General features: G+C 33.7%; 1 protein-coding gene across 2 annotated transcripts in view; it reads right to left on the minus strand.

The window, feature by feature from the left end:
• Positions 1-5,606: 5,606 nt before the first annotated feature.
• Positions 5,607-25,306, minus strand: part of SP3 (Sp3 transcription factor) — a 54,879-nt gene continuing 35,179 nt past the window's right edge. For both annotated transcript variants that reach the window (XM_087435404.1, XM_087435403.1), the window contains 3 exons: positions 15,945-16,134; positions 10,371-10,567; positions 5,607-7,338 (listed from right to left, as the gene is read on the minus strand). In XM_087435404.1, the coding sequence (XP_087291530.1) occupies positions 7,022-7,338; positions 10,371-10,567; positions 15,945-16,134 (704 nt within the window). In that variant the 3' untranslated portion in view covers positions 5,607-7,021. The remainder of the gene's footprint in view (positions 7,339-10,370; positions 10,568-15,944; positions 16,135-25,306) is intronic.

A 25,306-nucleotide genomic window follows, 5' to 3' on the forward strand; every position in this document is an offset into this window, starting at 1 on the left:
AAAGTTTCAAAAACATGAAAACAATCCTATATATGCACTTATAATAAGCATATAAAACCATTCATGGTATCATTCTGATAAACATCAAATTCAAAGCAGCATTTACCTCTGTGGGTAAAAGGAGAGAAATGAATGAGACAGGGCTATACAGTAGATTTTAACTATAGCTATAATTGTTTCTTGTTAAAAGAAACAAGCAAATATGTGTAGGGTAAGACTGTAAAAGCTGGAAGGTGGATACACAGGCATTCGTTATATTGTTTTCTGTAGTTTTTTCTGTATGTTTGAAATGCTTCATAATAAAAAGGCACAATACAAATACTAGCAATTTTGTTAATAAATGTTTGCTGACAGACAAGTAGGTGGATCAAAATGAATGAACACATTAATACAAGATGGGGATAATTATTTCCAAGTATAGGAAGAATATTGATTTCTCCAAGGCTTGCATTAACTAATACTTAACTATGTGCCAGGTACAGTGGGAAGTGGTTTACATGCATTAATCTCCTCCATCACCCTTATGAAGATGATGCTATTATCCCTATTTTACAGAACAGAAAACCAGGGAGGAGAGTGGAAATGTAGAGTCCAAGGCCACATAGCTAGTAAGCAGAGCTAGGACACAAACCCAAGTGTGTCTGAGTCCAAAATCTATGCACTACATTACACTGTGAAAAGTTTCCTCTTTAATAAATGATTCAAGATGAAAAAGCCACAGAAAGTTACCAGGATAAAAATGAGAAAAATGCAATTAACTAAGAATTTTTAAAGCATCAGAGTGTGGGTAGACACAATTAAAAGCGAGGCCCAAACCGAACCCAAGTCCTAATACATAACGCAAATATAAAGGAAAGACCACGTCGTGTGATATTAACCATAAAGCTAATGTTGACAGAAAGCCAATATTCCTTAAGACCAAACACAGACATATAGACCCAGCCCTTTGATAAGAGTGTCCTCAAACTGTAGCTGAACTTCAAGGCTTTGTAATCAGTTCTCTTGGGCACATTTTACTGGTCCTTCAAGGCTCACCCTGTCTGACTCCTGCAGGCTCTATACTAAGTTCTCCCTCATTTAAACCTGACTCATCTGGCACTAACAATGACTTTTTATTTGGTATTTCCTACAGGACCAAGTCATCAACTAGGTCAAACCACTGTATTTTACACAAGAAGGAATTGTATCTCAGATGTTTTAGTTCACATTTGATAGCAAGTAACAGCCTCTCAAGAAAAAACTAAAGATGGAAGTGGGGGTCTGTCTGTAAGGTTTTAAGGGTATCTTATAGACCTCAGGAGCAGGAAATGCAGACAAGCACAAAACATTGGAACAAAAACCATAAAACTATCAAGAATCAAGGCAGCCGATCTCTTCGTCTTTTTCTTTTGGGGTTGTATGGTCTCTCATCATTGCTTTATTCTCTTTCTGCCTCACATGCACGTTCAAAATGCAACCCCCCAAGACATCAGTTTTCCGATTCCAAATTCTCAGGAGAAATCATCTAATTGGCTCAAATTTGACCAGATATCCAGTCCTTGTCCGATCATCTAAACAGCTCGTCCCTGAAGGTGGCAGGAAGTAATATTCAGAAAACAGGACATAAGTTGGGCAGATATCCTAAAAGTTATCTACTCTAACATTTCCTGTATCTCTCTCTTGTCTATTAATTGAAGGCTTAGCCATTTTTTGGAGAAATAAGTTGCATTTCTCTGGTAGCCTTTTACAACTTAAGGTTGGAACCACTAAATGCTCAATTTTATCTTTCAATAGAAATGAACCTAAAGATTCTTTGGCTGGTTGCTAGAAATGTTAAAGTAGGATAGAATTCTACATCAGGGTGTAATTTCTTTAAGAAAAGACATTTTCCTGTGCTTCATTTCTCATTCCATCCTTTCTGAGGGGGCAGTCACTGCAACACACTGTCCACTATCAATTTAGATTCTATAGTTCTTCTCACATTTTTGCATTAAAAACAAAACTCCCCCTCATTCTGAAGGAGAAAATCAATGCATGAACCACAGTCAAATGATGGAAACCCCAAAACACTGGTCCCTTCGCTACAGAAAAATGAAATCTCCAGTTAATAAACAAACGTGGGGGGGGGGGCGGGATTGAGTCTCTACTAGAAGCTGGGTACTATGCTAAATGCTTACATTCTAATCCTCACAACCCTATTAAATGCTTACATTTTAATCCTCACAACAACCCTATGAGTGGTACTATTGTTGGTTATCTCCTTTTTATGGATGATGAAAATTAGGTTTTAAGCAGGTGAGAAATCACCCAATATCACACTTCTAGTATGTAGTTTACTATGGATTTATAAGAGAAACAAGGGAGTTAAAATTTGGGGGGTGGGGAAAGGTTGAAGGAAATAGAGACCCCTGTTTCAACACATTATTTTTAACACCACAAAACTCTATCTTAAATATCCAATAAAACGGTATGATTCATGTTACATGACAGCATATCATGTAGTTTTTAAACTTCAACTCCAATTGTGTTATGCATTTTCAAAGGAAACAATGGTTATCTCTAGGTAGCTTAGAGGTCAAATTCTTTTACGCTCTTATTTTCTTAATGTTTATCAAAGTGACATGCTTTTATAATCAGAGAAATTTTTCCAACAATTTTCTCATCCTGACTCAGCCATGCATCTGCCCATCTTCTGTTCACCACCAAACTGAACAGTCTATGCTTGCTGTCTCCATGGCCTCTTCTCCTGTGCTCTGAACCAATCTTTTACCCAAATGCTCTCACAACTGCTTACAAAGATCAGTAGACAACTTCTCATTGACAAAATCAATAGCCTTTTCTCGCTTTTCATCCGACTTAACCTTTCTACTGCATTTGATGTTTCTCACCATCTTGACACTTTCTATGCTTTCTATGACAGCTTCCTTGATGACTCCTCCTCCTCCTCCACCAGTTCGTGTGTGGCTGTTTTCCAAGGTTCAGGCCTTAGCTCAAACAGATGCCCAGGAAGTGTCTGCACACTCTAGACAACGAATTTCATGTGCATTTTTCTAAGCCCTATGATCCCAAAAAGATTAAGAAATCACTGGTAAAGATTAAATTCTCAACTCTCTTGCAATTTGACAGCCCCTCCTCCAAAACTTTTCCACTCCATTTCTCACATATTCCATCATCCATAACAAATCACACTGTGCCTTTGTTAATGCTGTTCCCTTTGCCTGAGTTTCCCCAACTTCTCCATGCAGAATTCTGCCTCTTCTAAGTTACTACAGCACTTTGTATCTGCCACTATTTTTATATATTTATCACAAGATACTTGATTATATACAAATCTGTCGGAACAAGTTAAGGGGCCAAATCAATGTATCTTTGTGTCTCCAACACTAAATAAAGGAGGTGATTTCACTAAAATATCAAATCTTGTTCCCAAGATATCAACCAATTTGTTCTGTGCTCATTATCAGACAAGACTTAACTACTCATTCATGGCAAAAAGTTTTAAACACACTGTTCAGTGAAACAAATAGCTCTTTTACATTGAGAATAATGGATTCTTAACAACTTAATATAAACAGAAAACCAAATTGTCTAATGGGTAACACGATCAACACATCAACTTATGTATTTTAAAACTAAATGTTATTACTAATAACCTCAAATTTCAAACAATATTGAACACAAAATTTTCAATAAAATAAAACTTCGGGATCATGAGCAGTCAGCATTAGGATCTGAATTACAATTAAGATACTAAGGGGATGCTTGCTCTATTTAAGTGATTCTAACCCAGGAGTGTTTACCCAAGCCACTTCAGGAGCTGTTAGAAAATACATATACACTCTCCACTCCCAGAAACGTAGACTTCGCAGGTCAAGGATGAAGCTAAGCCTGTGGACATTTTAAAATGCTCCCAGCATTTTCTGATGAATAACACTGGCTAAAAACTATTTTCTGTGAAATACGTTTGACATGCCTTCAACTTATATGTACATGTATTTTTACTACTTAAGCATTTTCACTATTTTACCCAAAGTTACTTACAGGGCATCTGACTTTCTGCAATAGGTGTATTCTTTTAAAGCTTTATGTGCTTTTTGATTAGTTGAATTGCTTCTCAGTCACTACGTCTCAATCTACAGAAAATAAAATTTCCTTAAGTGATATTTCCTTTAAACTGAGGTATAGAGTATAGACATCTAGTCCACTAGATGAGTATGTTCTGATAAACAGGAATTATTTGTATTTAAATACACAAAAATGCTACTAACTCTAGCCTTCACAGAAGTAAAGCAATTGATGAAAACATCTATTAAAGAGTATACTTACACTAAGAAATGTTATATTCATACACAATACTAATAGATTTTACAACTAGAAAAAGAATGACTGTGGGGTAATACTTCAAATATTAAGTTTCCAGAGTATATTCAACATTTTTTAATGCAAAAATAGTAATATTTAAGTCACCTAAGCTGAGGTTGAATACTAACTTTGATTTCTTTGTTTGGCTAAAGATCCAAAGTTCACTGGTATATTCCCAGTGGTCACTCAAAAAAATCTAAAAACATTTATTTAAATAATTTTCAAGACTACGTTCTTTCTTCATTGCATTCATGCTCTAAGAACTGACAAAATACGCTTAGAAACTCATGGATCAAAAATGCTCTATAAACTTACTATAAAACTTTAATATTATCTAAAAACATCTCTACTACCACACACTAAAAAGTTTTTTAATCTCCTGATTTAACGGATATTTTGCTCAAGTGGACAACCTCCTCACATAACCCGCTTCACACATTCTAAATAAAAAAAAATTCTAAAAATTATCTAAAGGATTTTGAAGATTCAAATTCTAATCCTTGTAACTTCAAAATAATTGTACATTCCATTAATTTCTATAATTCCAAGTAATACTTCCCGTTTCACATCACAAGCGTTAAGTCTCACATTTAGAAAAACCTTTGTGTTTATGTGTGTATCAAGTTGTCCTATGCATTCAAAGATATAACTGACAATGTCAGATCGGGCCTGGAAAACAGACAATGGAAATCTTTACTCACACTGTATACATACGGAAAGTAACTGGATTTCTAATTTAAAAGTTTAAAATACAGTCATATCAATATTCTGTTAATTTCCCTTTCCTCCTACCCTGCCTTTATCATAATTAGACATACACAAATTCAAACCATAACCTTTTCAAACAACTCTTGCCATGGTTGCCACAGGTTGTCTTATGTTATTATTTTTAAGACTCTTCACATAAATTCAAGTTTGTGATAAATCAAAATATTCTGCATTGCCTTAACATGGGAAACCAAAAACAAAAAAAGGTTCGCAAAATAAGGTTTTGCACTGATAAAATTGGTATGAATCAATGTGGGCTAAGTGTTAAAATATCTTCTTCAAAATCTTTATTTAATAAACTCATTCTTGGGTGAAAACTTCATAATCTGCTAGTGCCTCTACTCTTCCTTTTTTAAGTAAATATATCTGTTTACAATAATTTCAGTGTCTGAAATCAAGAATCTGCGAACAGAAAGTAAGCTGAAGAAAAACAAACCACACAGATTTTCTTACCCCATACCACTGCAATATTTTAAATGCACAGGAATACAACAAACTCAAAAGAAAAAAAAATAGTGTTTTATTAACTACCACACTGTTATAATACACTTTAAACGTACAATAAGGTAGCCTTTAAATTTGAGGTGGTCTTAAGAATAACAAATGAACAGAATTCCAAATTTTTGAAATAGGTGAACTGCTGCAGTATAGGTATACATTTAGGAAAATTGTATAGCTCTTACAAGACCAGCAATGAAACTTTATTTTGTACATTTTTTTAATAATTGAAAATATAAACAATAATTAAAAAATAAAAAGAAAATACAGCGTAATAAAAAACATACATTTCTCAATTAAATGTACTGGATACATATAAATTTTAAGGGAAGAAGCAAAAAAGGAAAATGGTTGATATTTAAGTGCAGACTGACTACCTAGACAAAAGAAAAAAACTTAAAAAAATATCATAAAACTTCTAGTTTTCTATGACTAATATCCATATGGTTGGAGTATCGTCACTATGGAAGTGATTTTGTTATGTTTGCATATGTTATACTTTACTGGTAATTTACATGATGGCTTTTAAGGCCCTGGCAGACATATGGTTTTTGGAAACAAGATTGGATAAAAAAAATCACCGCTAAGACGCAATACACCTTATTTTTTGGTCCTCCAATATTCAAGAAAAGGGATAATTCACTATAACAATTTCTTACCACCCAAATGCCTCAACCTATACATTTCAAACTTTTTTAAACATTGGTTATATTGCCCAACTTCGTTATTGAAAGAATATTAACAAGACATTATTTTGGCAAATTAAATCTTAAACATGGCTTTTCAACAGGATTTAAAAGGTGACTATCCCTAGAGTTCCATGTTAAAATGTAGTTTTCAAAATCTTACAAGAGTAATGCTTAAAATATTGTACATAGTTAACCTAATTAAAATAATTAGCTTCAAAATGACAAATTGATAAGCTAAGTAAAGCCTACACTATGTAACATTTGCTTGGAAACTTGATTTGTCAGTTATGCATAATAAAAATTCCAGTCATCAAGAAAATTACAAAAATTTTTTTCATCATAACATGATTTCTTTCACCCACCAACTTTATCTTACAATAGATAAATACCAACATGTTCTCATTTTTACACTAAACCACACAGGATTGATGCATTTGGTTAGACTACCATTCGCATTGTTAAATTCAATTTCCTCTTTATATAACTTGGTAAAATTTCATTTCTTCTAGATTCCAAAAGTACCTACAAAACCCATGCAATTTTACCATTTTTAATATACTATGGAATATCATACAAAGTAAGGCATTTCAGTGTCATGTATAACCAAGTTACTGTCAATCCAAAAATTTTTGCACATCAATAAAAAGATATCTAAGAACTTAGGAACAATATTCTTCTCACTACTGTATAAAAATAACCACAATGAATAAGTATTTGTGTAATATTTACTCCATTGTCTCATTTCCAGAAACTGTGACAAGCTGTAAAGGTATTTCAGTGTTGGTAAGGATATCTTGATTGCTGGTGGTGGAAGTATTAACAGTTCCTATCCCTGAAACAGAACCTTGTTGAATATTTGCAAGGATAAGTGTTGTTCCTCCTGCAGTAATCAAAGTATCATCTCGTGCAGCTTCCACAGATGCCAGCACTGTACTGCTAGAGTGAATACCTTTTTTATTCTGATGTGTTTTAATATGTTTGGCAAGGTGGTCACTTCTCATAAAGCGTTTTGAACATTCTGGACAAACAAATTTCTTCTCACCTGTTAAGAAAAAAATTAAGTTATTTAGTTTTTGTAAATTCAACCTTAATAGACTGATCATTCCCTGAGACAGAAAATAAGCCAACACTGACAGGACAGGGAGCAGAGTTCAATTAAAATTTTATTAAGTTTCATGAGCTGCTCCCCCTGCACGATTCCTCTCACAGAATATTTTTCCTCAAAATAAATCTGCCATCTTTACTTTTTCATGAAAAACAATCTTCAACTTATTATAGACTGATGTTCAGATAAGACTTTAATACCTCAACTATGCTAATAATTTGTTTTGAAACATGTTATAAGACATCAGCTAAAAACTGACCAACTGTAACTCACTGCTTTAAAGAAAAGTACACTGCTTTAAGCTATATTTAAGATATTATCAACATGTCATATCCACGATAGTAAAGGTTCAACTCTTAAATATGATCCAAGTAACTATACAGAGTACTTCTAGATTAAAGCAAAGACGCAAGCTTGAGGTCCAAAAGGATTGAGTAATCCCAAGAATAATGGAGATGGCTAGCTGACTTGACTTCAGCTAGAATAATCTAGAGCCAAGTCTAACATATCACGGCGTTCAAGTTAATATAACCCTGATGTCTAAATTTATTTCCCAGCATGAATAAAATACTTCTTTTAAATACAAAAGACAGACTGAACTGCTATTCTGAAGACCTACTATGTAAAAGGATTACTGGAAGATAAGGCAAAAGGCCAACCTAAAAGGAATCCAGGGATAAATCAATCGACAGACAAATCTAGTATTTTCTTAATTTATTTTCTTAAAAATGTCTTACCTATCTCTTGTTCCAGCACCTCTACTCTAGGTAGGTTCTCATCAGACCTCATGCCTAAACATACTACAACGACACTCTAGTCTTTCCCTCTCCAATCCAACAAATCAATGCTGGGCAAAGCTTCCATAGATACCAATTTTATTACAGTACAAAACTTCACCGTTGTACTAAGTGCTATGGGAATGCAAGAGTAATCTACAGATAAACCAATAGTTTAGATTCTCCACTGCCTAACTTACAAGGACCTCTATAATGGGGCTCAATCCTACTTAACAGAAATGTGTTATATGACATCTCATCTTCACTCATGTCAAATGGTCTCTCACCTCTTCTATTCACATAGTATTCTACTCTTCTGGAAAAATATTTCCCAAAGTTTCTCTTGGAACATTAGTCCTGAGAGATACTCCATGGCAAATGGCACAACGATCAAAGGAGGTTGGGAAATGCTATACACACTACATCCCCCCACTTAGAGAGGCACAGTGCTCATTAACATTCAACTACAGGTCCTAAGAGGTGCTTCCTTGAAGGTACTTGTAGTAACCCTCTTTAACCCAGTGTTTCTCACACTTATTTAATCATACACCCTTTTTACCCTTTTACATTATTCCTCTCTATATCCTGCTGATCAAATTCCACTAAGGAAAATTCTGTTAAAGGGCCATCTTAAGGTCTACTATCCCAGCCCACTGCCCAACAATGCCTTACTATCTCAAGTTATAATAATCTCTGCCTCTGAGCATACTTTATCTACTTTCTTATATTGTTTGTTCCAGTTTCAAACAAGTTAAGCTCATGTATCTACCCATCTGATGAGTGAGACAGAAACTAAAACAAGTAGATGGAAATCCTATCATTTGCAACAACATGGATGCCTTGAAGGCATTAGGCTAAGCGTAATAAGTCAGACAGAGAAAGACAAATATTGTTATGATCTCTCATATATGGAATCTTACATAAAAAATAAAAGAAAGAAAAAAAACTCATAGAAAAAGATCAGATTTATGGTTACCAGAGGCGGAGGGTGGGGAGAGAGAACTGGAGGAAGGTGATCAAAAATACCAACTTCCAGTTATAAGATAAATAAGTAGTAGGGATGTAATGTACAACATAACTATAGCTAACACTGCTGTATGGTATATAGTAAAGTTGTTAAGAGAGTTAATCTTAAGAGCTCTCATCACAAGGAGAAAATTTTTTTCCTTTTTTTTTTTTTTCTTTTTACTGTATCTCTGAGAAGACGGATGATAGCTGAACCTGCTGTGTAATCATTTCACAATATATGTAAATCAAACCATCATGCTGTATGCCTTAAACTTATAGTGATGTATGTCAATTATTTCTCAATAAAACTGGAAAAAAAAACAAATAACCAAGTAGAACATCTAATATCTGTATTACTAAGTACTTCACAGGTTATTTTGTATATTTAAAGCCGATGCAGGAGGTGTGGAAGAAGAGTCCGAGACAGCTTATTTGCTTAATCTAATAGAGAACGTGGATTTCAATCCAGATCTAGGAGACTCCAAAATCCATATTGTCCTCCATTTCACTATGCTTCTTTCTTCCTTCTAAGCTCTCTAGGGACTGTATGTATTTTTCACTTCTTCAGTGTTGAGCACAGACTGACGAACACCTTAATTATTTCATGGTAACAGGAGACAACTCTAAGTTATATTAAGTTAGGATTCAGTTTGGGTTATTGCTAGGTCCATTTCATATAACCACCACACAACATTATGTAAAAACAATTAAATGAGTCTTGACATCAACAAAGCCTTGGTCATTCCTCAATGAAAATTCTTTTGCTTACCTCACAGATATTAAAACAAAAGAAAAGATGAAATTCCTGAATTTATCAGATGAAAAGGAATTATTCTTTATTATAGTGTTAAGGAGGAAGAAGAAAGAATAAGATAGATCAAGAGGAAAAGCAGACAACTAATTTAAAATGTTAACATAAACAATAATAGCATAAATGTGGCTTAAGACATTCAACAATGTCAAAACAAAACAAAAAAGTTAAGTAAAGTCTACATAAAAATGTTATTTTACAAAATACTGGCTTGTTTGGAATTAGCGTTTTTAAATTAGTTTTGAAGATAAAAATCTGATGTAATTGGTCATATTTTAAAAGATTCAGTTCAGTAAGGTACACTAAAAAAAGATTTCAAAGTAGTATGTAGCCCTATAATTCATTTTTGTCTGTTAAAAGTAAATATTAGTAACCTGTATGTGTTCTTCTGTGCCTCTGTAATTCATCACTTCGAGTAAATCTTTTACCACAGAGCAACCAGTTACAAACAAAAGGGCGCTCCCCAGAATGCCAACGCAGATGAGCTCTCAGATGTGAGGTCTTCCCATAGACTTTACCACATCCTGGTATATGACAAATGTGTTGCTTCTTTTTCCCAAGATTGGTACCTCTAAAAAACATACACAGAATAATATATACTTATATGAAAATATTCAAATGGACATTACTACTTATATCATACATCCCCATACTGAATTTCAAATAGAAGACATTATCACCATGTAGTCAATCAGAAACCAAGACCATTTAAAATCAATTTAGATAAAAATTTATATGTCTCAAACATGTAAGTTTTATACATTAATTTTACTCTAGAATTAATGTGATTACTGTTCCAAATGTAAATATGCTCAAGAATTATATAATTTAAAAGGACATGTCATACATAAAGAATGCATAATAAAGGTATTTATTATTCTGTCAGAACCATTAACAAATTCTATGCATAGGCCCAATCCAATTAAGTTAGTTGTATAGGAAACTAAATAGTCTATTCAAAGTCGTGGCGTCAGCTAATTTAAGAAGTAAATAAACGAAGAATGAATGCATAACTAATCACAGGTACAATTAAAAGGTAGATAGGCACCTTAAGCAGACTTTAAATTAACATGATTTAAACATATTTATTCATATATTTGTGTGACCACACTCTGAATATACACTGGCTTAGAGAAAATAAAAAAAAAATCTGGACAAAGCTATTGTCTTAGCTCCCTTAGCACTATATGAAATAAATACAAATCAAAATTATCTTTACAGTTAAAATTCCCTTATTAACCATGCAAAGAAACCTAAAATTATACATCAGAGATAAAATAGTTTCTCCACATCACAAAATTTGACATTTGTTATATTTCAGTATTTGATATCAAGAACAGGGTTTGGGAGATATGTGCTTACTGGGGTGAACACAGGTATCTTAGCATAAGCAAGAAGAAATCTTTTTTGATTCTAGAACTGATATTCAGATAGTATTAAACACTAAAGAAAATGTTATTACTCAAGCTTTAAAAAAAAAATTAGGCTATTAACTGAATAAAAATAAATGAATTTATAAAAAACATGACATTTTAGACTCACTGATTGTCAAAATTATATTACATAAACTTCATAATATTTCTCTGAAGTTAGAAAAAGGTACATTTAAGACCCCTCAACTTCCCCTCCTCCCCCAATTTCACAGTCTAGGTATAGCCTGTAAACCTTCCATAAGCCTGTAAATCCTCCTGTATATAATATACCTATCATTTTTCAAATTTTACTGGAAAAATGCATATTTCCCCACATTTATATTTTAATGTACTCACACTCAGTAGCATGTGAAATTGCCATAGGACAAACAGTGCTAAACGGTGCAGTGCTGGCTGTTAGATGCCATAGGTGTTCTGAACAGGGAGACATCAATGTGGGCTCCAGTAGTTAGAGAAGACTTCATGGAGGAGGTGGGTAGGATTTAGATAGAAAGGAGGGAAGGCATTCCAGGCAGAGGAATAGCATAAGTAAAGACAAGGAGGAGTCATGCTGTTGTCTCAAGGGCAAGGATGTCATAATCTAAAACAATTCTAGTTTCTGCTCCAGTCCACCCCCAATTTCTACAACTCTCTTCAAAGAGCTGAGCTGAGTGAAAACAGGTTTTTCTGGCTCACTTGCAATGCCAAAGCCTTTACCAAGGCAATACTGTTTCCATTTAGTTTAGCTTTTTAAATTTATTTTATTCCTAAATGGCCCTAAGAAAAAGAGCAATGCTTGTGGCTATTGGTGTACAAACCAATTTTACATATTGTGTTCACCATAGCAATTTCACAGAGAACCCAATTCAGGTCACTCTTGTACTCATTATTTGTTGCCTCTCTTCTAAGCTACTACTCAGGTGAATCAATGTGCTTTTTTATAAACTCACAAGTGTCATTTTACTAGCAAAATCTAGCTTGAGAGCACTAACAAAGCACAAGATTATAACATATTATAGCAACAAATCTGTGCTCCCAAAGAACCAGGAAGCTAAGGAAAGACATTTTCAATTGAATTATAAGGAAATGAGAAATACTCATTGTTTGAAAATGGGACAAGTATCTAAGAAAGAAAAAAACTGGGACAGGGGCACACAAATATATTTTAATTTAAGGGAAAAGCCCAATACCTAGGTCCAAGTTTCTATTTAAAAAGGAAATTTTATTCAAGGCAAGATCTAGATATGCTAGATAGGGATTTATGGTATATGACATGAAGAAAGAGGACTGAAGTGAATTTCTCAAGAAACTTGAGATAATAAAAGATTCAGCCATAAGTTTTCTTCTTGGTTTACATAATCACACCACTAATACCTATTATAAAACCTAGAAAAACTAACAATTATACGTTTCTATTCTTAACTGCCTAAAGTGTTCCCAATAATTTAATAATGCCGAGATAGAGTAACACAGAATAAATAAAGCTAAATTCTGGGTAGAGGAATTAAGAAAAGCAAATTGAGTTTTTCTTTTGCTTAGGACAGGAGAAACAGGACACAAACTGAAATGCTGACAGGAGAAAACCGATTTTGCAAAATAATTTTTCAAATATGGATTGATGTTTAATCCACACAAAATCTACATAACAATAATGCCTTTAGAATTTATCTTACTTTATTAAAATTATTTGCTTCTACTAGAGTAAAAAGTTTCTGAAGCCTGGTTCTGCTTAATAAACATTGGCTAAATGCCCAAATGAATACAGTTTTTTTTATATTTAATTTTACACCTTGCTCAAAAGGGTAAACAAACTAAATTTACTTCTCTAAAGATGCCACTTACACATATATTTTTAAAAAGAATATGGCTGAGTAAAAAAAGGCCAATATTCTAAAATTTTTAAAGTATCACTTATTTCACCTTTGCAGAACACTCTGGAATGTTTTGCATTTACTAGTATATATGTTATGCTTCTATTAACTAGATGCAGCAATTGTCAATGATACATTTGTGCCTATCATATATACTAGTTGAATTTTGTTCAAATGAGCTCTAAGAAAAAATACAGTTTTTTTCTGAAGAACTTCAATTTTGATTGCTTAGAATAAGTTATTAAAAAGTGAACTCACAAAAGTTATAGAAAAAATATAAGTATTTTTATAATCCTCAGGATAGGGGAAACGTTTAATAGCATGATAACAACGCATCTCACAAAGACTGACCAATTAAAAATTTTGTGCTTAAAAAAACATTTGCAAACTTTAAGTGATGGGACTCTACTTGTGTAATGTGTTTTGCAAACCACTGGTAAAATTGAAAGGCAATGTAAAACTGAAAAAAATATCTGCACATATGAGAGTTAAACACACAAATTAACAGATTCACAAAAGACATAACTCACAAAAGAAATCTTAAAATAGTAAAATAACATACAAAACAATGTTCAATCTCACAAACTAACAAAAAATATACTACACAAACCAGTATTGAGGTATTATTTTTCATCTGTCAGACTTTAAAAGGATTTTGAAAATGATAAAATCCACTGTTGGCAAGGGTGTGGGAAAGCAGGTATTCTTATACACCACTAGTGGGAGTACAAAATTGATACAGCCTTTCTAGCAGATAATCCCCTTTGATCCAACAATTCCACTTCTGCCAACTTATAATGATGAAATAATCAGACAAATGTGCAAAGATGTATGTGTAAGGATTAGAATGACAATAAATTTCAAAAAAAGATGTTAAATTCTTATACATCCATACAATAGAATACTATACAGCCATAAAAAACTGATGCAGACTCTATAGACCTAGAAATATGATAACAAAAATTTTCAAATTAGAAGAGTAAACATGTAAAACAGTGAGAATAAGATGATTCTACTTTAAAATATACATCAAGTCTGGAACATATGATATATACAAAAATGTTACAGTGGTTATCTTTAAGTGGGGTAGGATTTTGGTATTAATACTACTCTATATTTCTGAATTTTTATAAGCATGTATTAGTTTAATAACATAAATTTAAAAGATTTTCATTTTAAAGAAAAGGATAAGTAAAACATAGGCTAGGCCTTGACCCTCAATTAGATTTGATTTTCATGAACAATTTATCTTTCAAGTTCCTCTAAAAATGAGAGTAAATTTCAGAAAAGTTATTGCCTAACCAGAATTTCACTTATTTAAATTAACCAAAACATTTCAAAGAATAAATAAAATCTCAAACAATTAAATAATTGCCAGTAAATACAAATATCTAAGGATCAGATGCAGAAGCAAATACACTTGGCAGGCAGTATAGTATAGTGGTTAAGGCTCTGGAGTAAGAAACTGGGTCCAAATCCCAGCTGTGTGTGCTTGTAAGAGTCATTCAACCTCTCAATGCCTCACTTATAAGACTGTCTAGAACACATTAAGCTCTCAATGTTAGTAGTTATTAGTCATTACTATTATTGCAAACGGGCTGGCCAGTTTGCAAGTCAACCAATAAGACCAACACAAAGGCAGACAGAAAGGCTCTATTAGATCAAGCCCATTAACTGTATTAATAGTATTTTTTGTCTATTTAAACAGTGCATTTCTAAGAGAGGTGTGTTAAGGGCTTTCACTATGACTGGGGATTTATTTGGTTAGTATGTCTTTAGAGTTCTATCAGTTTTTACTCTATATATTTCAAAGCTATGGGGAAAAGGTATCATGACTTTTAATCTTCTTGGTGAAAACTTTATATTATTAAGAAATATATCCCTATCTATCTATTTGATGATTTTCACTTTAATCCTACTTTGTCTGACATTAATATTGCTATCCAAGCTTTCTGTTATCATTTGCCTAATAAATGTTTTTCCACCCCTTTATCTTCAACATTTCTGTGCCAGTTTATTTGAGATGTTCCTTATAATCAACATAAGGCTGCATTTTGTATTTTAAAAATATGATCTAAGTCTTAATTATTAAGCTTAATCCATTCACATTTAATATAATTAGTGATCTGTTTTGAGTTTATTCCCGTCATGTTATTCTATCTTAATGTTATTTTTAAAAACACTGAATTGAAATATTATAGTTCTGATTTTTCAAAAGTTCCATCATTAAGGCTTATTATTCATTTCTGTTGAAAATGGAAAATGCTTATGTTTATCAACTATTTCTGAACCTCTTGTTTTTATATAACTGCTATTCTCAAGCTAAGAATCAACTTTTTATCTTGAATCCCATTGCTGGTTTGCAAATAGGCTAATTTCTGATATGGGCCTGTAAAATGGCATCTGTTACACTGTTTTTGTCTTTTTTTTAAGCAAACTAAGTAATTTTAGTTTTAAAAAAGGCATTTAGATCTGAAAATTCGATTTCACATGTTTTGTTCTCTAACTTTTTCTGCCACACTCATACAGACACACACACGAAATGATCATGTAATGAATAATTTCCCATAATTAAGTGACATGACATGCAGTATTTCAAAAATTAGGGTGATGATATTAGCAGGCTTGAAAAAAAAAAGTAAGAGTATGTTTCATGTATGCATACCTCCCACCACCTTCTTTACAGTTGGGACAGGTGCAAGCTACCCTCCGAAATCTTTTTCGTTCTTGTTGTTGGTCCCCTTCTTCATCTACCACCTGTACTCTTAAGTGTGTTAGATCATTGGTATTCAATGTAGAATCACCACTGAGCTGCCACTCTTCAGGATCAGGTTCTTCTTCCTTGATCCTAATATCTAAAGAAAAAAAACAAATACAGATGAGAAGCAGCCCACTGGCCCAAAAAGATAGCATGAGATCTGAGCCTCTCTAAGGTAAAATGAATACTGCGTAAAAGTCAAAAATCATGTTTGTGGAGCATAATCATTGCTCCTTGTTGTGACATTCTTTCAAAGCAATCTATTTTATTCTAAATATCAGATATTAAGCCAAAAAGGGAATAAAGCCATCATGAGAGCTTGCTTTTTAAAAGACTCATTAAGAAAAACAAGTAATTTTTTTTTGAGCAAGCTGAGTCATAAATAATCTGAAACTTCAATTATACTTGTTCAGTTAGTCAATAAATCCAATGGTCAGTTCAGATTGGAACAAATTCTAATGCCTTAAACCTCCTTCACAAACCTGTATCATTTATGTCTATCTGTAGGTACTATGTGAATGCAAAAGAAGGTGTCATTCACTTGAAACTGTTACTCACAAACTTAAGCTTTAAAGTCAATCATTACTAAAATATCTATAATGGCCACAACATCATTGTAGAAAGGGGTACATAAGTATGAGAGAGAGTTTCTATTTTCAAGGAGTTTTGTTATAAACCAGACTGGGAAACAAAATGAGCATGCAATGGTGAGGAAGAGTGGATGGATATGGAAGGAAGTTATTTATTTTCTCAGCAGAGCCAAACATCTTTATTTATATCGACAATGATAAAACATCATTTTCTATGTGAAAGCAAGAGGTTTTTCCATCTCAGAAATGGCTTCTTTTTTAAGAAACAATATATGATTTAGAACACTGAATATTACCATCTTTGGTAAAACATACAGTCCCACAAATTTTTATTTCGATTTATGTAAATTAAAACTCTTAATGGAAATTTATTATTTTAGATCTATATTAGTCACTAATAATTGGGGCAAAAGTAACCTAAACAATCAAATGTGCCTAATAACTCCTGAATTTATACTGTATTAATGTACTGTAATAATAACCATCAGCCAGGAAAATACCTCAAAGGGTTTAAAACTAGTTTATTTTATCAGAATAACCACAACCAAGAATCAGGAGAAAACATGGGAAAAGAGGGGATTCTAGCCTGGCCAACAGGGTAGATGGTGGTGCCCTTCACTGAGATAGGATATACTGGAGAAGGTCCAGGTGGAGGTAAAGGCCAGTTAATGAGTTCAAGGTTGAAGGTCATGGAGTCAGAACTGCTTGTGAGACATAAAAGTAAAGAAGCTGGACCTACAGGTCTGGAGCTCAGAAAGAGAGGAGTGTGCTAGAGATATGGAAGTTATCAGGAGATATACAGTGATAGAGTCCATCCAAAGAAGTAGGTTAGATCACTCAAGGACTATGAGTAGAATGAGAAGAGAAAGTTGACTATGATGAATACAAACATTTAAAGAAAAGGCAGAAGAGGAAGAATCTGCAAAGGAAAGGAGCATCAGGAAAATGTGCTATATTAAAGAAAAGAAAGAACGTGTTTCAAGTTCAATATTAAATACTGCAGATAAATCAAGAAAGAAAATAAGTAACTGGGCAAGAAGTGAGAAAGTGTTTAATAACAAGAATAGATAAAATTTTTCAGGAAGTCTGGCTTGAGAGAGAGACAGAAACATGGCAGTAAGTGGACCAAAGAAGAGACTTAGGGAGAAAGAGTGTTTTGCTTTGTTTTTAAAGACAGGAAAGACCTGAACGTGTTTAAATGCTTATGAGAAAGATTCACTACAGAGAGAGAGGTTGAAAACACAGGGGAGAAGTCCCTAAGAAGTCAGGAAGGGATGATGATCCACAGCACTTAACAGGTTTAGCTGATGGAGCACAGCCACCTCTTCCTGTATTACACAAAGAAGAGGAGATACAGGTATTCATTTAATCCAATAGTTAGCTACTACATGCCACTAACTGTGGTAGACCTCAGATACAGAGAGAATTTGATGGCTGGAAATTAACGGGTAAATTGGTTTCTACTTCCTCAGTGAAAGGATCAAGCAAGAATTAGATATGTATAAAATTCCTCCAGATACACAACATGAGACTTGACCTCTGTTGCTTTATAATCAGGTGTCCACCCAAATCACTATGATAAAACATTTAAGTACTTGCACAAATAGTGCACAGTACTAGCTTTTACAAATTAAATAAAAGACATAGCATATGGGTATCACATTTCCAGAGTTGGGTAAATTTTAAGTCCATAAAATGAGAAATTTTATCAGATGTTTTTAAAGCTGCTCATATTACATTTGTGACAAGACAGCAGAAAAAAGGAGGACAAAATACTAATATCAAGAATGGATAAACAAGGGCCGGCCCCGTGGCTTAGCAGTTAAGTGCGCATGCTCTGCTGCTGGCGGCCCGGGGTTCAGATCCCGGGCGTGCACCGACACACTGCTTCTCCAGCCATGCTGGGGCCACGTCCCACATACAGCAACTAGAAGGATGTGCAGCTATGACACAGAACTATCTACTGGGGCTTTGGGGAAATAAATAAATAAATAAATAAAATTATAAAACAAAAAAAAGAATGGATAAACAAGTCTAGAGAGACTGAAGAAAAATTTAAAGACAACATAGAGAACAAAAAAAGCAAATGATGAAAGAGGGCAATAATGACATGCAACCTGACTGTGGGAATAAAGATATTATAGGACATTCCTGCTCCTATTGCTAATTCTCTTACTGGAACGTACAAAATATGCTTAAAAATGTGTCATGGACAAAGAAAACTTACAACCTAATTTTCTTTCTTATTGAATATAACATAGGTACACAGAACTTGACATGTCCAAATTGAACACAACTTGTCCACCCACCAAATCTTCTTGTATCCCTCTTAAAGTTACTAGCATTACAAGCCACCTAATTGCTCAAACTATCAACTTCAGGTGAGTCTTGTCAGTCCATTCCCAGCCTCTCATCTCTCTCTTTTGCCAATCCATCTTCTACACATCTTCCAGAACTTTTTTCCTAAATAAAAACCTAATGGGGGGCCGGCCCCGTGGCTTGGCGGTTGGGTGCGCGCTCTCCACTGCTAGCAGCCCAGGTTCGGATCCCGGGCGCACACCGACGCACTGCTTCTCTGGCCATGCTGAGGCCGCATCCCACATACAGCAACTAGAAGGATGTGCAGCTATGACATACAACTATCTACTGGGGCTTTGGGGGAAAATAAATAAATAAATAAAATCTTTTAAAAATAAAAAGTAAAAAATAAAAAAAAATTAAATTAAATTAAAAACCTAATGGCATCACTTTCCTGTTTCAATACTTGCACTAATTCTCTATTTTATACAGTATGAAGTCCAAATTTATTAACTTGGTATTCAAGAACGCTCTCAATCTGGCCCAAACCTGCTCTTCCAACTTCAGTAATAAAACACTGAAATTCTCATCATTTTCATAACACATGTCCTTCTCAATGTCACACCCATGTATGCGCCTCTTGCCTGGACTGTTTTCTACCTCTTTCATTTTCCATCTAACTAACCTCCACCTTTCCTTCAAGACTAGTTCAAATGTCAGATTCACTGGCTCATACATCCTTTTAGATAATGAATGCTTCTCTCAAAAGTGCTCAGAAAACACAATCTGACTAAATGAACAAATCTTCCCTAAGGAGGAACTTCTAATATAGGTAATGATCTACCTGAAGACTTTGCCCTCTACTCTTCTATGTTCCTTCTATCTGCAAATAATACATAAAGAGAAGATTTTTATAAGATTAGGAGTCAGTTCATATGGACAGGACCACAAAGTGCTCACTCAAGACAATAAATTAATTGCCCAACAAGTGTCACATCCATTTTCAATCATTTTACTTGCTCAAACACATCTGGGATATTTTAGAATCTTAATCATAAATTAATTAATCTAATAAATCCTAAATAATTCCCCTTTGCCAAGAACATACCAATTTAATACAGACACCTTAAAAATAAGTCTTCAGTACAAGGCAGTCAAGTTTACATCTTCCTCAATATCTTAGTGTAGATGATAGGAAAATATTTTTTACTGTGCTGTATTAGTGTCCTACGTGGTACCTAGTTATTCTTAGAAATCTACTGTTCATAAAGCTCAGGAGAAGGGGAAGTAATAATTCATTAAAAGGGCCCATAAAAGTATGAAAAGGTATTCAATATTATTAGATATCAGGAAAATTAAAATTAAAATCATGTGATATCCCACACACCCACCAAGATGGTTAAAATTTTTAAAATAGACCAGGACAATTGTTGGCAAAGTAGTAGAACAACTGAAACTCTCCCACACTGCTGGTGGGCATGTAAATCAGCGTAACAACTTTGGAAAACCTTTTGATCTTCTAAAGCTGAACCTATGTAAACTCTATAACCCAAGACATTTCACTCCAACAGAAGTGCATACACATTGAAGTACAAAAATTCATCCTAAACTGGAAACAACTCAAATAGCCACTAATACTGGAATAGATCAATCACGATATATTCACTCATACAATGGAATATGTGAAGACAATGAAAATCAACAACTTATATGCAACAACAGGAACGAATGTCACAAACATATTTTAAATTAAAAAAGTCACACACACACCCACACACACTCTCTCTCTCTCTCTTCAACTTATATAAAGCTCAAAACAACAGGCAAAACTATTCTGTGGTGACCGCCTACCTTTAAGAGGGGTAATGACTGGGTAGAGATTTCTGGGTTGCTGGTAATATCCCATTTCTTAATCTGGGTGGTAATTTTTCCTGTGCACTCATTTTGTAAAAATTCATCAATTTATACACATATGATCTGCACACTTTTCTGAATGTATATTATACTGCAACATAACGATTATTAGAATCTATAGAAGATTACTCAGGAAGTCTGGTAAAGACAGACAATCAACTTCTTTTGTTGCGGTTTCATCTCTAGTTCCTATATAATCAACTAGCCCCCTTATCCCACCATAGGAATTAAAAACAAAAACAAAAACAAAAAAAACCTTAAGATGAGCGTGCTCCAAAAATTAGATCCACAATTTTAAGTTTAGAATATAATGTTATTCACTCAACAAATATGTGAGTGACGACAATGTGCCCATCACTGTTCTAGGTTCTAAGGATAAAACAGTTAACAAGAGTTAAGTTTGTGCCTTTATCAAGTTTACTTTTTACTTGGGAGAAAACCAAACAAACAAGTAAATACATTGTATTTTAGGTGGTGGTTAAGTGTTATGAGGAAAAAGCAGGGTCAAGAGGGACAGGAAGTGAAAGGAGGGAAGTACTTGCTATTTTAAATAGAGCGGTCGGAGAAAGCTTTGCTGACATGGTGACATTTGACACTGAGGGAGGCAAAAGAGCAATCAAGGTGGGGGCAAGTATTCCAGGCAGAAGGAAAAGCAAGTTGGATGTATGCTTGGTGTGTTCAGGGAAAAGCAAGGAGGCCTGTGTGGCTAGAATGGAATGAATGTGTAGGAAGAACAGTAAAGTAATAAGATCAGAGAGGTAAAAATGTGAAGGGGAGGGATAAAATCATATATGATGTTATACACTGTGTACAACCTTGTAGGCCATTATAAGGACTTTACATTTTATTCAGAGTAAGAGAAGCCACTGAGGGGTTAAGAGTAGAGGGGTGATATAATTTAAATTACATTTTATTAAAATAAATCTAGGATCATTCTGGATGCTGTATTAAAGAGACTGTTGGGAGGCAAGGGCAGAAGTAAAGAGATTAATTAAATTAAAAGGATGCTAAATTATCAAAGCAAATGATGATAGTGGCCTAAAACTACAGTGTTGATGAGGAAGTGGTAAGGACTGGTCAGTCAGGAAATATTCTGTAGGCAGAGTCAAAGACATTTGCTAACACATTTGATAACAGTTTTATGTGAGGTGTGGGAACAAGAAAGGAGTTCAAGACAATTCCAAGGTTTTGTCCTAAGCAACTAGAGAGATGGAGTTGCCATTAATTAACTGAGATAGGGTAGACTGGAGGTAGAAAAGATTGTGGGAGAGGGGTACCAATCAGAGGCCCATTTTTGGATATGAAAGTTTTGAGGTGCCTATGAAATATCCAAACGATGCTGCTGATCAGGCAGCTGATGGGTCTGGAGTTCAGGTAAAAGTATGGCCTGCAGATACAAACTTGGGCATCGTAAGTATATATACTTGGTTACTGATTCACTTGGAATGGTGTGTAGAGAGAGGAGGAAATCTTGGGGTATTTCAAAGTTAACAAGTACAGGAGATTAAAAAGAATCAGCCAATAAGAAAGAAGGAAATTGGAATCGAGAAGCCAAGTGAAAAAGTCATTTCAAGAAGAACATAATCATAAGTGTCAAATGCTTGATAAGTCAAGTAAAACAAGGACTGAGAAATGACTTTTGGATGTAACAATCAGGTAATCACTGGTGATCTTGAGAAGAGCTGTTTCAGTAGAGAAGTGAAGATACAACCCTGCCCAGAGTAGATTCAAGAGAATGGAAGGAAATAAATTGGAAACAAAGTATATACAACTCTTTCCAAGAGTTTTGCTGGGAAAGCAAACATTATAAAAATGGTGCTGAAGTTCCTAAACTAGCCCACAAAGGTAGATTTAACACATACAAGTACCTGAAACAGTGTAAACTAACCTTTATAACTGAAAGCAATACCTGTATAATATACACTAGCAATGTAAAAAGTGAATATGCTAATTTAAACTTGACTTTTGGTGCTTAAGGAAAAACCAGTTTAAATGCAAAAAATGTAAGCAATGGAAACAGGAATTCTCAAGATTTGCATGCACATTTAAGAATTTCATAAACAGCACTGTTTTTTAATTACGTCTACTCTCTACCTCAAAATCTTTAAATTTCCTTTTAATCTGGCCTGGTGTATGACTAACAGTATCTTTGTCCCATGATTATGGTTATTTTCAAGGCATACCCCAATAAAACAAGTTTGCAAAAGGGACATATATAAATGAAAAAAATTTCCTGCACACCTGGGCAAGAGTTGAAGGAAAAGAGAAACAGTTTAAATGATGAACTATATATATACACACACACACACAATACGATTATGAAGACTAATTTTCTTACATAACCAATGGACAAACACAAAATTATAGAAAGATATAGCTTAATATATTATTAGTACACTTTAAGTAGAGAAATACCAAAAAAGGAGAGAGAATGTGATAGAAGCACAATCTCCTGGGGTACAGGAGTGTGGTGGTGAGGGTTTAGATGAAATCAGCTTCCCACAGCCACCACTAAATAGCACTGTTGACTTCTAAGAGTTTGGCTGCTTTCGTAGATTAGGAAGAGGATGAAGCCAGTGGTCTCCAAATCTTCCTGATTGCTTGACCTATTAGTAAAGTTTTGAACATGCATCCCATAAATCTGTTTATTAATTAAGCATATACACATAATACTATTCTGATTATGAAATATTTTAACAGATAAATAAGATAATTTTAACTGTATTGTTAATTGCAATAGCTCTATTAGATAATACGTCACAACAAAATATTTAGGGTGAGTTTCGATGTTATCAATAGCAGATAGTGTCTACTCTGCCCTTTTCTTGTTGTTCAGCGATAACTTGCATTTTTTTTTCTATTTAGTCCACGGTTTCTATACATGAATATTAAAGCTTGTCCACTCTGAATGTTTATTCAGTTAAAACCAGAAAATATAAATCCATTTAACCCAAACATATATAAACAGCAATATGCAGCAGCATGCTAAAAGCACACAAAAACGTGAGGGAGTGAGAGGCATGTCCTATGTAACACAAACACAGCTGACATGGAATAAGTGAAGATACCAATGGCAATCTGTATAATCAATATTAGTTAAGCATTAATAACTCAGGGCACGCCTAGATTTCTATTAAAAATATTACCAGAAGAAAATGCTAAATGCTTCCTCCTAAAACTAACTGCTAATTATTTATCAATAGAGCTAATAGAATATTTTTTTTTAATTTTCTTTTTTTTTTTTAAGATTTTTTTTATTTATTTTATTTTTCCCCCCAAAGCCCCAGTGGATAGTTGTGTGTCGTAGCTGCACATCCTTCTAGTTGCTGTATGTGGGACTCGGCCTCAGGATGAATGGAGAAGTGGTGCCTCGATGCGCACCCGGGATCCGAACCCGGGCCACCAGCATCGCAGCGCGCGCACTTAACCACCAAGCCACAGGGCCGGCCCGCTAATAGAATATTTAAGATAAATTCTTAACTGGTTTATCAAGTCTAGAATATGCATATTTAATTTAAATAACTGAGACTAGATAAATATGAATTACAGTACTCTTGATAAAATAAGACATTCTCCTTTATCAATAGCCTATCATTAGGATTTTGTTGTTCTTATCAAAGGCTTTCATATTCTCTGCCTTCAATTTTTTTAAGCACTGATGAAATTACTTCATTTGATTCTGAAAGTTTATTTTGTTTACATTTTCCCTTTAATCAGTTTCACCTGCCATAAAAATCACCTAAACAGAATTACAGGATAATCTTGAAAGATCTCAAATATTATTTTAATTAGATTTTCACATTCATAACTTTCAGATTCCAATGGACATTTCAAAGCTACCAAAAGTCTTTTTTTTCTCAGTTTTTCTTTCTAGGAGATAGTGCTAAATTATAGACATGGATTCCTAAAAATATAACTTCACTAGTCTAATCAAAAGAAGTTAACACTTCAGGAGAAAGTTTTAAAACCAAATTTTATTCCTTTACCAAATATAATCTATATAAATATAGATTATATATAATATACATGTCTTAATTATTATTATATTATATACATATATAAAACCAAATTTTATTCCTTTAGCAAATTCATATATATGGATTATATATATTATATATCTAATATATATATATTATATATATTATATATATATATATTATATATATATATTCCCTGCTTTAACATTAAGCAACCCTATCTCCTTAGATTTGGATCATTACTCTTCTACGACTGCTCCCCTCCCCCCGTTTAAAGTTAATCTTTAATTTCATCTTTTCTAATCTTTCTCAAACCCCCCTTCTATTTTTTTATAGCAGTTTTCCAAATTCTCTTCAAAGCTTTTCTATCCAACTGAAGATTATACATTAAAAGAATTATTCTTCCTACTAAATCTAGACAATACAGGCTTTTATAGGATATACACACATAGCTATAATGAGGGGATTATTTTAGGCTGATTATTTTTAA

Source organism: Ceratotherium simum, chromosome 9 (genome assembly GCF_057802395.1).
Source record: "Ceratotherium simum simum isolate JZ-2026a chromosome 9, ASM5780239v1, whole genome shotgun sequence".
Lineage (NCBI taxonomy): Eukaryota > Metazoa > Chordata > Mammalia > Perissodactyla > Rhinocerotidae > Ceratotherium > Ceratotherium simum.